This window comes from Rhinolophus sinicus, chromosome 8, assembly GCF_057876585.1.
Source record: "Rhinolophus sinicus isolate RSI-liver-muscle chromosome 8, RSI-T2T, whole genome shotgun sequence".
Lineage (NCBI taxonomy): Eukaryota > Metazoa > Chordata > Mammalia > Chiroptera > Rhinolophidae > Rhinolophus > Rhinolophus sinicus.
The window spans coordinates 65,288,493-65,301,017 of record NC_142508.1 but is presented as its reverse complement, the minus strand read 5'-3'; the positions used below and the strand labels follow the sequence as shown (position 1 = coordinate 65,301,017).

The following is a 12,525-nucleotide window of genomic DNA, read 5'->3' as shown; positions in this document are numbered from 1 at the left end:
GCCTGGCTGGCCCCAGGACATGTACCAAGACACAGCATATTCTGTTTGTGACACTTTATTGATGGGGGATGGGGAGGAGACCTGGAAGAGTATGTGGGACCAAGGGCGCTCAGGTGGGGGCAGGGCAGGTGTCAAGGCCTGAGCACTACTGGGCAGGGAAGACAGAGTTGCCACTGAATGCACAAGGGATGAGCAGCTGTCGGTACTCCAGGGGCAGGTGCCGCTCCACGAGCACATGCAGGGATACTTTGTCGGTGACCAGCCCCTGCCTGCAGCAGAAGACAGAGACAGACAGAATTAGCCCAGCATTCCCGCACCCAGGACCTCCCTGCTTCCGCCCACTTACCGTCGCATCAGCAGCTCTAGGTCCTCTGGCATCACAGTCTTGCGGCCGGCATGAGCAGCAAATACCTCCAGGTCATCACAAAGATGTTGGAAATACTTGTCCAGGCTGCCAAGAATGTTGCAATAGAACAGACTAAACAGACAGTTCATGAGCTAAGGGGCTCCTTTCCCACCCATGGGTCCAGGACTCACCACTTCTCCACCATCTCCAGAGCCTTCTTCTCCATGGGCATCTTAGCATAGAAGCTGAAGAGCTTAGCATAGTGGCTCAGTCCAGTCTTGTAGGGATCTCGACGTTGTCTGGGGCCAGCAGTGCGGGCCTTGGGAGGAAGCCTGGCTGACAGAGGCTCCAGAGGCTTGGAAGATAAGCTGGGGGCAGGAATGGGCAGTTAGCTAAACCACGGCCTAAAGAGGCCCCTAATCAAAGATCAGTCTTGTTGGCTCCTGCCAAGACTGAAGCCCTTGTGCTCCTTTGCCAGCACAGACCAAGAGCTCCAGCCATCTGCTGGGGAAAATGGGGACAAGGCCATGTAGAGGCCCTAATCCTCCACAGTCTGGACCCAGTGTCCTAGTCTAGCCTCATCATACAAACTAGTATTTGCTCAGGCCCATAACCCTTAGGCCTCGGCATGGACATTCCTTCCCCTTAGCCCACTGCTGCCTGTCTGATTCTGCCAGTCCTCTTCCAGGCAGTCTTCTCTGACTACATGCTGACCTAGTCAATTCCCCCTACACAGGCTCTAAGCTCCTGGAAGCCGGCACCAGAATGACAGATGTGCTCTCAGTGAGCCCCACCCAGCCCACCTAAGGGCGCTATGCTGGGTAATGATCTGCATACCTGTAGGAAGAGGGCACCCCCTGGTGCCCAATGCCAACCTCAGTGCCTGCCCCCTTCCCAAGAAGCTCCCGTGGAACAGGGTCATGGGATCTTACACTGCTGTGCTTGCCGGTGGGGCTGGCTCAAGAGACTGAAGTTGCCTGGCCTGATGAAACTCTGGGGTGCTGGAGTCCAGCTTGGAACTTGCTGTAGAGAAAGGGCAGGATTATAGGGGGCTCAAGCCTAACCATCTCATAGAACCCTGAAGGCCTACAGCCTCCTTGTCCTGTTCACTGAGGGCCCCATCTAGCTCCAGCCAGCCAAGCAAGGGGCCCCTCAGCGTCTCCGTGGCCCAACATTACCTGTGCTGAGAAACACAACTCAGGCAAGGCCGTCCTCCAATGTCACGGACTAAACAGCGATCATTGGCCCCTCAGCTCCTGATCCCTGCAGTGGGCCCTTTACCTGTCCTACCAGAGGTGTCCTTATCCCCCGAAGATCCTTCTGGCTCCTTGGCCTCAACAGCCCTCCAGGATCCCTTTGCTTCTATCACTTCTGTGTGTGTCTCAAGCTCTTCTGCTCTGGCAGATCCCTCTGTTCCTGTGGCCTCCTTCACTTTGCTCATGCACGAGCTTTCTTCCATCATTTCCTCTACCTCCTCAGCAACTTCATCCTGTAAGGGTTCTAGTCCACCTTCTCCAGAGATACTACTGTTGTTGTTTGGGGAACCCATACCAAGGGCATCAACTTCCTCTGCCTTTCCTGCCAGATGTTGGGCTGGTTTCCTAGGACCTGAATCAAGGGGAGACAATATAGGCTAGAGAAGCAGTAGGCCAAGGCTGTAGTTCTGAGAATGGGTAAAGACAGAGGAGTAAAACCCAGCCTAGCCCATTGAGGATAGAAGGCCAGAGGCAGCTGCAGGGTACTGGTTTGGAGTCCCCTGGCTCAACACTAACTCTGCTCTTAAATGGAGGAGGGACCATCAGCCAGGGCAAGCTGGTGGGCACACATATGGACCTGGGGAAGGAAAACCACCAGTGCCAACTCTTGCCCAAGCTTGGGTTGGCTCTAGGGTCACCTGCCCCACATACTCACTGTTGTTCTGCAGCCTAGGCCCACTGCTCCGTGTCCTGAAGCTGACAGCCCTCTCAGCAGAGACAGAGGGGCAGGGCAGGGAGTGGTGCATACTGGGGGAGCGGCCAGGCAAAGGCTGGGCAAAGGGCTGGGTGTCCTCCAACACAGTGTCCACTGGCAGGGTGGCAGCAGGGGTATTGAGGCTGTCACCTGGAGATTAAGAGCCCGATGGCACTCAGTGTACTCCAGGCCTATGTGCTGCTACCCAGTCACCAGGCCCTAGCCATAGGGCCTCCTGAGTTTGCCCGGAGTGGTCCTCAGAGAGAGGAAACCACCTAGCACTCTAAGCTTCATCTCCCTCCCACAGCTCTCCTTGCTCACCCTCCGGCCCCTCAGCCTGGCATTCCCAGGCTCCACAGCTTGCCTCACCCTAACTTCTCACTTATGCCTCCTTCCTCTACTTCTCACTCTGTTCCCTCTGCCTGGAACCCTCTTCTTACCCTGGTGAACTTGACTTGTCTTCTGGAATCAGGTTCCAAGGTCAGCTTTGACTGGCCTGCTGATCCTAACACTTGGCCTCTTTGTACCTCCCAATAAGCTCCAGCTACCCCTTTCCTACCCTCAGCCTTGTAGCTCCTCAAGGACATGGGCTCCTGGAAGACCCTGAGGGACTAAGACTGGGTCCCACCAAGATAAGGGAACCTTATGGAAAGAAAGCAGGAACTCTTTATAGACTTACTGACCAAGCTTGCTCACTGTCCTTGACCCAATGGAGAGGGGAGAAACCCTGGACTCAATAGCACCTCCTATCTTTCATGGAGGAACAACTTTCTCCAGACTAGAAGACAGAAATCTCAACCTTACCTGATGGAGCCAAGGCCACAGAAGTATTTTGCAGATCCCGCAAAAATGCACCCACATCTACAGCTCGGCGTGTAGGAGGTCTGCGGGCCAAACCAGGCCTCTGCACTGATTCTGGCTGGAAAGGTGTGGCAAAGGTCAGGGTGGGGGTGCTGGTGGGAGGGAGGAGGCACAAAGGAAAGTCAGCTACTTGAAGCCCAGTCCTCCTCCCCCCACCCCCCAATTTCTCCATCTGCCTTGGTGCTCTCATTTCTTAAAACAAAGCCACCATGCTATGAGGCTAAAACTGGCAGGGAGCAGTATGCCATTCTGGTCAGCACCTCTTTCCCCAAGCCTCTCCTCCAACCCCCAGAACAGACAACAGCACCTGGAGAGGAAGGAGGCATCAGTATTCCCATGAGGCTCTGCAAGAGGACATGAAAAGAAGAAACCATGATAAGTTCCCCAGGCTCATGATAACCCTCTCTCAGGCCTCAGCCTCCACACAGGACACAAGAGAGTGGCCACAGGCATTGGCCAGGGCCTCACCTTGGGAGAGAGGCAGCCCCTGGTCCATTCCTTGCTGGAACACTGACAATCGCAGCCTCTGCTTCCTCCTGCCAGGAGCCTGCAAACCTGGAGCCAGGATTGTAGGGGGTTCGAGCTCAGGAAGTTGCAGCTCCAGGCTACAAGGATGGAGCTTATCTCAGGCCAGGAAGCCCAAATCTGGGCTTTGGGCCCCCCAAAAAGCTGCCTGACCAGAGCTGTCTAACCGCCTAGCCCCAGGGAGGAATTCACTGGTACCTGCCCCGACTGCTTTCCGGGCTGGAGGGCTGCACCACCTGCGGTGCCGGCACTGGCTTCACCACGGACGCTGGCATGACCATGGAAGATTCTGGGGCTGTAGAAATAGCAAGAGGAGGGTGGGGCTGGCAGGGCAGGCTGCTCTGAATGAGGGATACCATGGGACTGGTGGCCTAACTCTGACCAGCAGGCCAGTGCTCACTCACCAGTTAGTAGGATGTTCTCCAGCAGAGTCCGGGGTGTCTGTTCTTTCAGGCGTTCACTGGTTTGAATGTGGGCCAATCTGTCAATAGACTTTGGGCGAAAGCACTAAGCAAACAGTCTGTTCCTTTGCCTTGAGAATCCCTCAAGGTGGGCTCCAGAACAGAGCTAGACCTCAGGGACCCCTGAAGGCAACCAGAGCCCTGTAGTGTAGTCAGTGGGCTGGACACTTACCCTGGCTCTATGGGAACGCCACTTGGCTGCTGTCTTTGTTTGGCTCCTCAGCCTCATAGAGAAAGGAGTTTCAAGCAGGGCTCTCTGGGCACTGTATAAAGACCAGCACTCTGAGAATTACGGAGGGAGGGGGAAACTAGCGGATGCAGAGACACGCCTTCATCAGGATCTTGGCCTGAAGTCTTTTTCCCTCAGGGCCAACAATCCAGAAACCACTTGTCCCCACATAGCCCCCATTCCTAGCTCTATGTCACTAGGGTTGTGGATGAAAAGGAGCCCAAGAAGTATAGGAAGAGAGAGAAACTGAAGACCCAGTCAGAGAGACGGCTGAGGAAGACTTTACAAAGGTGACTTTGGCAGAAGTAGGGGTTCACTACGAGGACAAGAGGAGCAATTGTAGGAGTATCCATCCAGCCATTAAAATAACAATCCAAGAAAGACATTTAAATATTTTTAAACACTTAAGTACTTGTCAGGGTCTGACAGCAACCTCCACATGGATCACTCTAGCCCTAGTCTCTCCAGTCCAATCCTTCTCAGGTTCCAGAACCACATAAATGTTCCCGGGGTACAGCTCCCGTTTCAACAGCACAGGTCTAAAACCTGTAATGAATGGCTTCCCATTGCCTATAACGGAAGTGCACTGCCCGTCTGGCAGATGCCAATGCCCACACCCTCTGCACCATCGCTCACCACAGCCCTCATGCGCTGACACTCCCACCAAGTCAGACCAAATTCCTGATCCCTAGCAAAGCTTCTTTCCAGTTCCTGTCTCCTGACTTCCGCCCAGACTGTACTCTCCAGGTCCTTTCCCATCTTCCGGCTAGGAGCTGCAGGGACGGTAGGACAATGTGCAGGGAAAGGTGGGACCACCTGGGAGGTAGTTCAGGGCAGACGCCTTAATACGCTCTGCGCTGGTTTGGGGGAAAGTGGCCTAAAGAACAGGGCAGAAGACAGTATTCTGAGCGCCTATCCTTCACCAGAGGTGGATCCCCCAAAACGCGGGCACTGTTGAACTCGGTGGTCCCGAGACTTGGCTGCCTGGAGTCTCAGGGGTGGGGGCAAATAGCTGACCCGAGCCCAGCTTGGGGAGTGGAGCCAGTTCTCAGAGTCCTGGGCACGGCACCTCTTTGACACTGTTTTCTTCCCAAACAAGGTCAGCGCTGGATCGCAGACACCCCATGCCCCAGTCCCTCCGGTTGCTCAAGTGCTGGGGCAGCGCCCTCACATACCCAGCTGGAGTACTTCGCGGTCGCCGCGGCGTGCGCGGGTACTCTGTATCCAGCACGCGCCTTAGCAGCGTGCGCGTCGTAGGCTCGTTGTCAGGGCTGTAGCTGTCAGCCATGGCCTCAGCGATCCGCCTCCCAACTGCTGGGATAACCGCTGCAGCCGGTTTCCCGCCGCCACATTTAAGCCAAGTCTCGCGACGCTGCCGCACTGCCCCACGGGAATTGCAGTTTCAGCCCTTTCGCCCAGGGGGGGGGGGAGCCTGTACAATGGTACTGTTTCCTCGAAAATAAGACAGGGTCTTTTACTGTATTTCCCCAAAAAGAAGGCCGGGTCCCATATTAAGTTTTGCTCCAAGAGATGCATTAGGGCGTATTTTCAGGGGATGTCTTATTTTTTCATGTACAACAATCTATTTATTTAAATACAGTCATGCCATCTTCTGGAACATCGTCATAACATACAAAATGTGTCTGTCTGGCTGACGATCTTAACTGGGGCTGATTTTTGGGGTAGGTTTTATTCTCAGGGAAACACAGCAGTTGCAAACTCTGAATTTGGAGGCAGTTTTACCTGGCAGTGAGCCTAGGCAAATGTGTGCAACCAGTCAAAACTTGGTTTTCTCACCTGTAAGTTGAGGATGATAGCCACCTAATAATGGGCTTGTAATGAGTCAATGAGAAAATGTTTAACTCAGGGTCTGACACATGGTCTAAGTCAGGCCATCAATAAATAGTGGTCACTATTATTAGAATGTCTCTCATTCCTATCTCCCTCTCTCAAGACATTGTGGGCCAGGAAAAAATAATTTTACCCTCAGTGTGTTTCGGTCAAATTTGCATTTGCAAAGACCACTCTGAAGGCAATATCTAATGAGACCAGTTTGCAGGCTCAGAGGTGAGTGGAGTGGGCTGTTTGTGACCCAGCAGAGATGTTATGATCTCCAAGTATGTGCAATTTTGAGGTGAGTTCCTGGCTCTCAAAAGTTCTGTTAACGCTGGAGACTCTGTTACCAAATTTTTCACCTATGAGAGCCCTCCCCCTTTCTTAAGTTTTCATGGGAACTGAATTGGAACTTGAGTTCTGAGTCTCCCACGTTGTTCTCTTTTTTGCTCCTAGATCAGGTGTAAAGTATCAGATACTCAAACAGGCATGTGTTTGTGTTAAAAAATAAAGCAAAGAAAAAAATTAGATATTTGCTGCTTAAGAGAAATGAGGAGGAAAAGTATATCAATATTCCTCATCATGTAGCTCTGACCTCTATGTTATCTGACTGAATTTGCTAGCCCTTTGCAGGCACATTTCCATGATCACCTAAAGGAAATATTTATTTATCTATTATTTAATTTATTTATTTATTATAAAGCCTTGAACTGGATATGGAAAAAAACACAAAAATCTCTTCAAACAGTTTGAGACATGAGCTTACTTTTGCATCGTATTATTCTATGTATTTATATAATTCATTAAACTGCATATTTACTACTCGTTTAAAAAACACTAGGCTCATGAAGTTAGGGGAAGAATAAGAGATTGTCCAGGGCCAGATCCTGTGAGGGCTCGTAGGCTCTGGAAAGGAGTTTGGATATAATTCTAAATGCAATAGTCCACTGGAGGGATTTAAACAGAGGTATTACATAATCATGTTTTCTTTGGCAGCCATGTGAAGAGCAAGAATAGGGGAGGCAAGATTGGAAGTAGGGAGACGTGTGATAGGTTCTTGCCTTTTTCCAAAGGTGACAAGATAGAGGGTGGGCAGGGCAGTGGGGTGGGGAGAAAGCCATGCATTCCAGATGTTTTGAGTGTAGAAGATTTAATGTAGACGAGAAGTGATTTTATGTACTAGAGGTAGAATTTTACAAGCATAATCTTCAATGTTCTGTGCATAAGGATGTATCAGTATGACCTCTCACCAACATTTTTTGAGTAAGGTAGGTATTGAGACAGGTAGGAGTAAAACTGTATCAGTAATTGTGTGACAATGAAAATACATTAACATATATAATGATTTTTTGCTGAATTTTATTTCTACTGCACATACTTTATAAATATTTAATCATAACAAAGTATGTATTCATATTTTACCGTGGTATAAATGATTCACCCAAATGAATGTACATCTTTCACTATGAGCTATACATACCAGAGAATGCATTTCTGAATTTGAAGGGATTCAACTTGTGGACATCACTGCATGGGCCAGGAGGAGTGGGACTTTCTCCTGTTATGGGTCTGTGAAATCCACACAAATAACTAAGTATCACACTGGTTGTAAACAGAAATGCAATGGTAATATTTGGGTAATGGGACACGAAAAATAGTTGTTTTTCGCCCATTGTCCTGTATTTTTCTAAAACATTTTAAGTGTAGAGTCGTTTTATAATAAAGAACAACAAACTGAAAAAAAAGGAAGTTAACTTGGAATGTTACTTTTTTTCTTTTGCAAGGTTTTAAATAGCCCAATCTATTTTGTTTTTGTATCAAATAATTATATATAATATGTACTAGGCTTCAATTTCACACCCGTGGTTTGTAATTGGGAGAAGAAAAGGAGAAGGAAAAATCAGAAGGTGAAGAAGAGCAAGAAGCAGAAGAAAGGAGGAACTCAGCAAAGGAGTACTAGCTTTCAGGTAATTCCCCTGGACGACTGCCTGGCCTCCGTTCTCCTTTTCCACAGGCTCTCTTGCCCTTCAGAACATTCTCCCCATAGAAGTAGGGGGGATTCAGGAGGTGTCATTACGATACAAATCCTATCCATTCTCTTAACACCCTTCAACAGCTCTCAGTCGCCTGCAAAATATAATCCCAAATCTTTTAATTTGACCCAGTTTGGCCTCTTTTGCCGCTTCTGCTACTCTGGACGCCCCCTTCCAAGCTCTTTAAAGCGGAACCTAGCTCTTTCCTGCCTCAGGGCCTTACAGGTTAGTACTCGGGCAAGAACCAGCTACTCCTCCCCATGCAAGCTTTTCCTCATTTTTTCTTCCTGGGCCTCCACCTCCCATTTCCTCCTCTGACCAGTTCATTTCTGTTGAACGTTTATTTCTGTGATTACAGATACCCATTCGCGTGAATTCACATTATCCAAATGTCGGGCCCTCCTCCCTCTGGTAGTCCGGGTCGGTCTGGCTCCTGAAAAGTTCCCAACTCCCTGCAATGTGCCCAGCACATAGTAGGCGCCTATTGGTGATTATGTTTAGGTTAAAAAGTGAGTCAACGCAAGCAGCAGCTGAGTCGAGGGAGAGTCCCCATCGCAAGACAAAGGGGATCCTAAGGTCTTTAAATGATCTGAGGCCCAGGTCCTCAACCCTAGCACCGCTTGAATGCCTTCGACTCAGTCGCGGAGATTGGGGAACCACTAGCCGAAGGCAGGACAACCTCGCCCAAATCCTGGTCCCCCGTAATCCGACCTCTCCCTTAGGCGGCGCTCCAAGCCGCAGTCGCTGAGTTCAGCGCAAGGCATTGTGGGACTTGTAGTTTCCATGGGCATATGCCCATGGCGCTTGCGCAGTGGCGAAGCGCGCGCCTCCCAATCTCCATTAGGATTCCGGGTCTTTGTAAAGGGCAGTCCGGGCGACAGCGTTCCAACCAAATAGTTTTCTCTAGTCCACCCGGGATGAGCCGGATCGGGGAAAGAATCTACTCTGAGTAGGCCGTGGCGGTGCCCTGGAAAGCGGCCGGAATAAGCACGCCCCCGCCCCGGAAGTCAGCTGCCTCTGGCGCGGTGTATTGTGGGGGGCGTAGTCCCACTTCCCAGGCGGTCCTTCGCGGCGTCCCCGGGGCCGACTCCCGAGCGCAGGCAGGCGGCCTGGCGGGCGGCGCGGCGCGGGCCGGCGAGAAGCGTATTCTGGGCACGGGGCGCCGGGCCAGGCCGGCTGCGCCGGGCGGCAGTAGTGAGAGGCCGCCCAGGCCCTTGCGCGACGCCGCCCGTCGAGGGGCGGGCGGCGGTAGACCGACCGGGCCGTCGAAGGGCTCAGGAGGCCGGTGGGCCGGGGAGGGCCGCGCGTCGTAGCCATGCCTGGCTTTACGTGCTGCGTGCCGGGCTGCTACAACAACTCGCACCGGGACAAGGCACTGCACTTCTACACGTTTCCCAAGGACGCTGAGCTGCGGCGCCTCTGGCTCAAGAACGTGTCCCGTGCCGGCGTCAGTGGATGCTTCTCCACCTTCCAGCCCACTACGGGTCACCGTCTCTGCAGCGTCCACTTCCAGGGCGGCCGCAAGACCTACACCGTACGCGTCCCCACCATCTTCCCGCTGCGCGGCGTGAACGAACGCAAAGTAGCACGCAGACCCGCGGGGGCGGCAGCCGCCCGCCGCAGGCAGCAGCAGCAACAGCAGCAGCAGCAGCAGCAACAACAGCAGCAGCAGCAACAACAGCAGCAGCCGCCGCCGCCCCCGTCGCCGTCAGCCTCCACTGCCCAGACCACTCAGCTGCAGCCGAACCTGGTATCTGCCTCTGCGGCTGTGCTACTCACCCTTCAGGCCGCTGTAGACGGCAGCCAGGCTCCGGGATCAGTGCCACCGGCCCCCACCACTCCCACCGGAGAAGATGTGAAGCCCATCGATCTGACAGTGCAAGTGGAGTTCGCGGCCGCAGAGGGCGCAGCCGCCGCAGCTGCCGCGTCGGAGCTAGAGGCTGCTACCGCAGGGCTGGAGGCCGCTGAGTGTCCAGTGGGCCCCCAGTTGGTGGTAGTAGGGGAAGAGGGCTTCCCTGATACTGGCTCAGACCACTCGTACTCGTTGTCGTCAGGCACCACGGAGGAGGAGCTCCTGCGCAAGCTGAACGAGCAGCGGGACATCTTGGCGCTGATGGAGGTGAAGATGAAGGAGATGAAGGGCAGCATCCGCCACTTGCGTCTCACTGAAGCCAAGCTGCGCGAAGAACTCCGTGAGAAGGATCGGCTGCTGGCCATGGCTGTCATTCGCAAGAAGCATGGAATGTAAACCGGTCCCCCGTGGACTGCAGGATTCCCGGATGGACCCCTGCCAGCTTAGGAGGACAGCAGGCTGCTGCTGTCGAACTCCGCTGTACTCCTGGGGCACTGGTTGACACCTGGACCCCCTCTTGTTTCCTCCTGAAGTCTGGGACCTAAGACTCTGCACTGGTGACACCACCAATTATGACTTTGTCTACCCCCTCCCCCAGTTTATGTTGCAGGTTCTGGTTAAGCAGAGGCTTAAGAACTACTGAACTTGATACTTATACTCTAGGGATGCAGGTGGGATGCCCAAGGATTGTGGGTTTGGGAAGACACCACGTTGAGGTTGGCCAGCAGTCAGAGACAACTCTTCCGTGTGTAGTGATAAGAGAGCCAAGTAACATCATTTCTCTTTTTCATGCTTTTCCTTCCCAGGTGCAGCCTGTGATTCTGATGGGGACTGGCAGATCTGTGCCTCTGCCTCCTAGGACCTCCTTCACCAGGAGGCCATCTACAAGGGGATCTAGGTGACCTGCTGATGGAGAGCCAGCTTGCCAGGGACTTAGGTTTACCTTGTTATGTTTGCTACTGGTTACAAATTCTATTTTCTGTACAATTAGTCAGACTAAAGTTTTCACTGTGTTTGTTTGGCAAAACGAATTAAACAAAGTAAGGTTTTTATTTGGGTTTCGCCATTTTATTTTTATGAGGACTCAACTAAGTCCCCCGGAAACATGGGGAAATAGTTCCCCTGGTAGGCCTTGACCTTAGGTCTCAACAAGGCTGACCCTGGGAGCAGAGATGGTTTCTCCATGAAAGGGTCCTAAGCACATGGACCCTGGCCTCATAAGGTCCTCACAGATTTCCTGGCCCAGGTCGTCCCAGTTTGGAAACTACCAAATGGTCCCAGTTAGTCCAGGGGTCAGCTTCTTATGTCCTTTCAAGACAGAGAAGGAGCAACTGAAAACTAAATGGAATTGTGACAGCCCACTTCTATGAGGGTTTTGAATTCCTCATGAATTTTCAGCTGGGGTTGAATTTTGCTCACCATTATAGCCCTTTGGCCTAGTACAGGGTCTGGCACCTATGGGCATGCAGTTACTTAAGTCAGTGAAGACCAGAGCTGGAACCAGTCATGGCTCGTGCAGGCACAAGGATTGTTGTACAAATACCTTTGGTCTTGGTACTCCTTTGTTATGAAGGAGCTGGATCCATAGGAGGCTTTAAGGAGTAGGAGTTGGGATTTGTAATCCCTTGACAATACTTTTGGGTGTTTCCAGATTTCTTAAGATTGGATATTGTAGGGCTGAGATGACATTTCTATAGCTTGATATAATTTTGCTCAAATCCAATAGGGAAAGGCAAATGCCTTAAAAGCTAGCCCTGTTTATTATGGGTGTTGGGCACAAATGGACACTTCTTAGGCCCCATAAAACATCATTCCCTTGTTACTTATGGAAAAAGTCACTTACCTGGAGACTTTCCCATGGCTGCGAACTAGAATGACTCCAAAATGTTTCTCTAGTCTCTGCTCTTTTTGGCACTGACTTGAGAAACAAGTCTTTGGTGGGGAAGTGGGGTAAAGCATAGGTTGTGCAAGTGCCTGGTTGGGGAAGGGACGGGATCTCTGCCTTTCTAGGATTCTGGCTAGTCATAAGGTGGTGGAAGCACAGCAGTGCCCTTCCAGGCCAGCTGGGATTGAAACCCTTTGCCAGCAGCTATTGGGCTAGTCTCCCACATGTCCCCACTCTTCTTCACTAGGAATGAGGGCTTTCCCAGGCTCAGGCCTTACTCTTTAGTGTATTCTTTCGCTCAGGTTTGTTGAAGAGATGTAACACTGTTTCTACTTTGGCTCACTTGAACTTCTAAGCAGTGCTCCCAGAAAGTGTGAGAGCCAGGCTCTGGCCAGGACTCATGTCTGGAGGTTATGGGTGTTCAGTGTTTTTGCTTCTTGCGGGAAGGACAGCTCAGATCAAGGGAGGTCCCAGATGCACCACAAGCCGGCATTATAGAGTTCTTACTGGCTGAGTAATAAGAGGAAACATCTAGTCAGGCAAAGTAGAA

General features: G+C 51.8%; 2 protein-coding genes across 4 annotated transcripts; one reads left to right on the top strand and one right to left on the bottom strand.

Moving 5' to 3' along the window:
* Window positions 1–39: 39 nt before the first annotated feature.
* Window positions 40–5,993, bottom strand: CENPT (centromere protein T). Of its 3 annotated transcripts, none has more exons than XM_019756148.3 (13): window positions 5,548–5,993; window positions 4,316–4,406; window positions 4,087–4,174; window positions 3,881–3,977; window positions 3,626–3,762; window positions 3,465–3,501; window positions 3,101–3,249; window positions 2,258–2,446; window positions 1,628–1,954; window positions 1,279–1,369; window positions 538–714; window positions 347–478; window positions 40–269 (listed from the first exon to the last, which is right to left on the bottom strand). In XM_019756148.3, the coding sequence occupies exons 1-13, from the start codon at window positions 5,658–5,660 to the stop codon at window positions 146–148; spliced, it is 1,752 nt and encodes a 583-aa protein (XP_019611707.3). In that variant the 5' UTR covers window positions 5,661–5,993; the 3' UTR covers window positions 40–145. The 3 variants fall into 3 exon arrangements, with proteins under 3 accessions (XP_019611707.3, XP_019611715.3, XP_074170811.2); XM_019756156.3 differs by having other exon boundaries at window positions 347–451; window positions 5,548–5,991; XM_074314710.2 differs by having other exon boundaries at window positions 4,316–4,425; window positions 5,548–5,676.
* A 3,140-nt stretch (window positions 5,994–9,133) lies between these two features.
* Window positions 9,134–11,142, top strand: THAP11 (THAP domain containing 11). The gene has a single exon (XM_019756169.3). The coding sequence runs from the start codon at window positions 9,554–9,556 to the stop codon at window positions 10,484–10,486; it is 933 nt and encodes a 310-aa protein (XP_019611728.3). The 5' UTR covers window positions 9,134–9,553; the 3' UTR covers window positions 10,487–11,142.
* The last annotated feature ends 1,383 nt before the right edge of the window (window positions 11,143–12,525 follow it).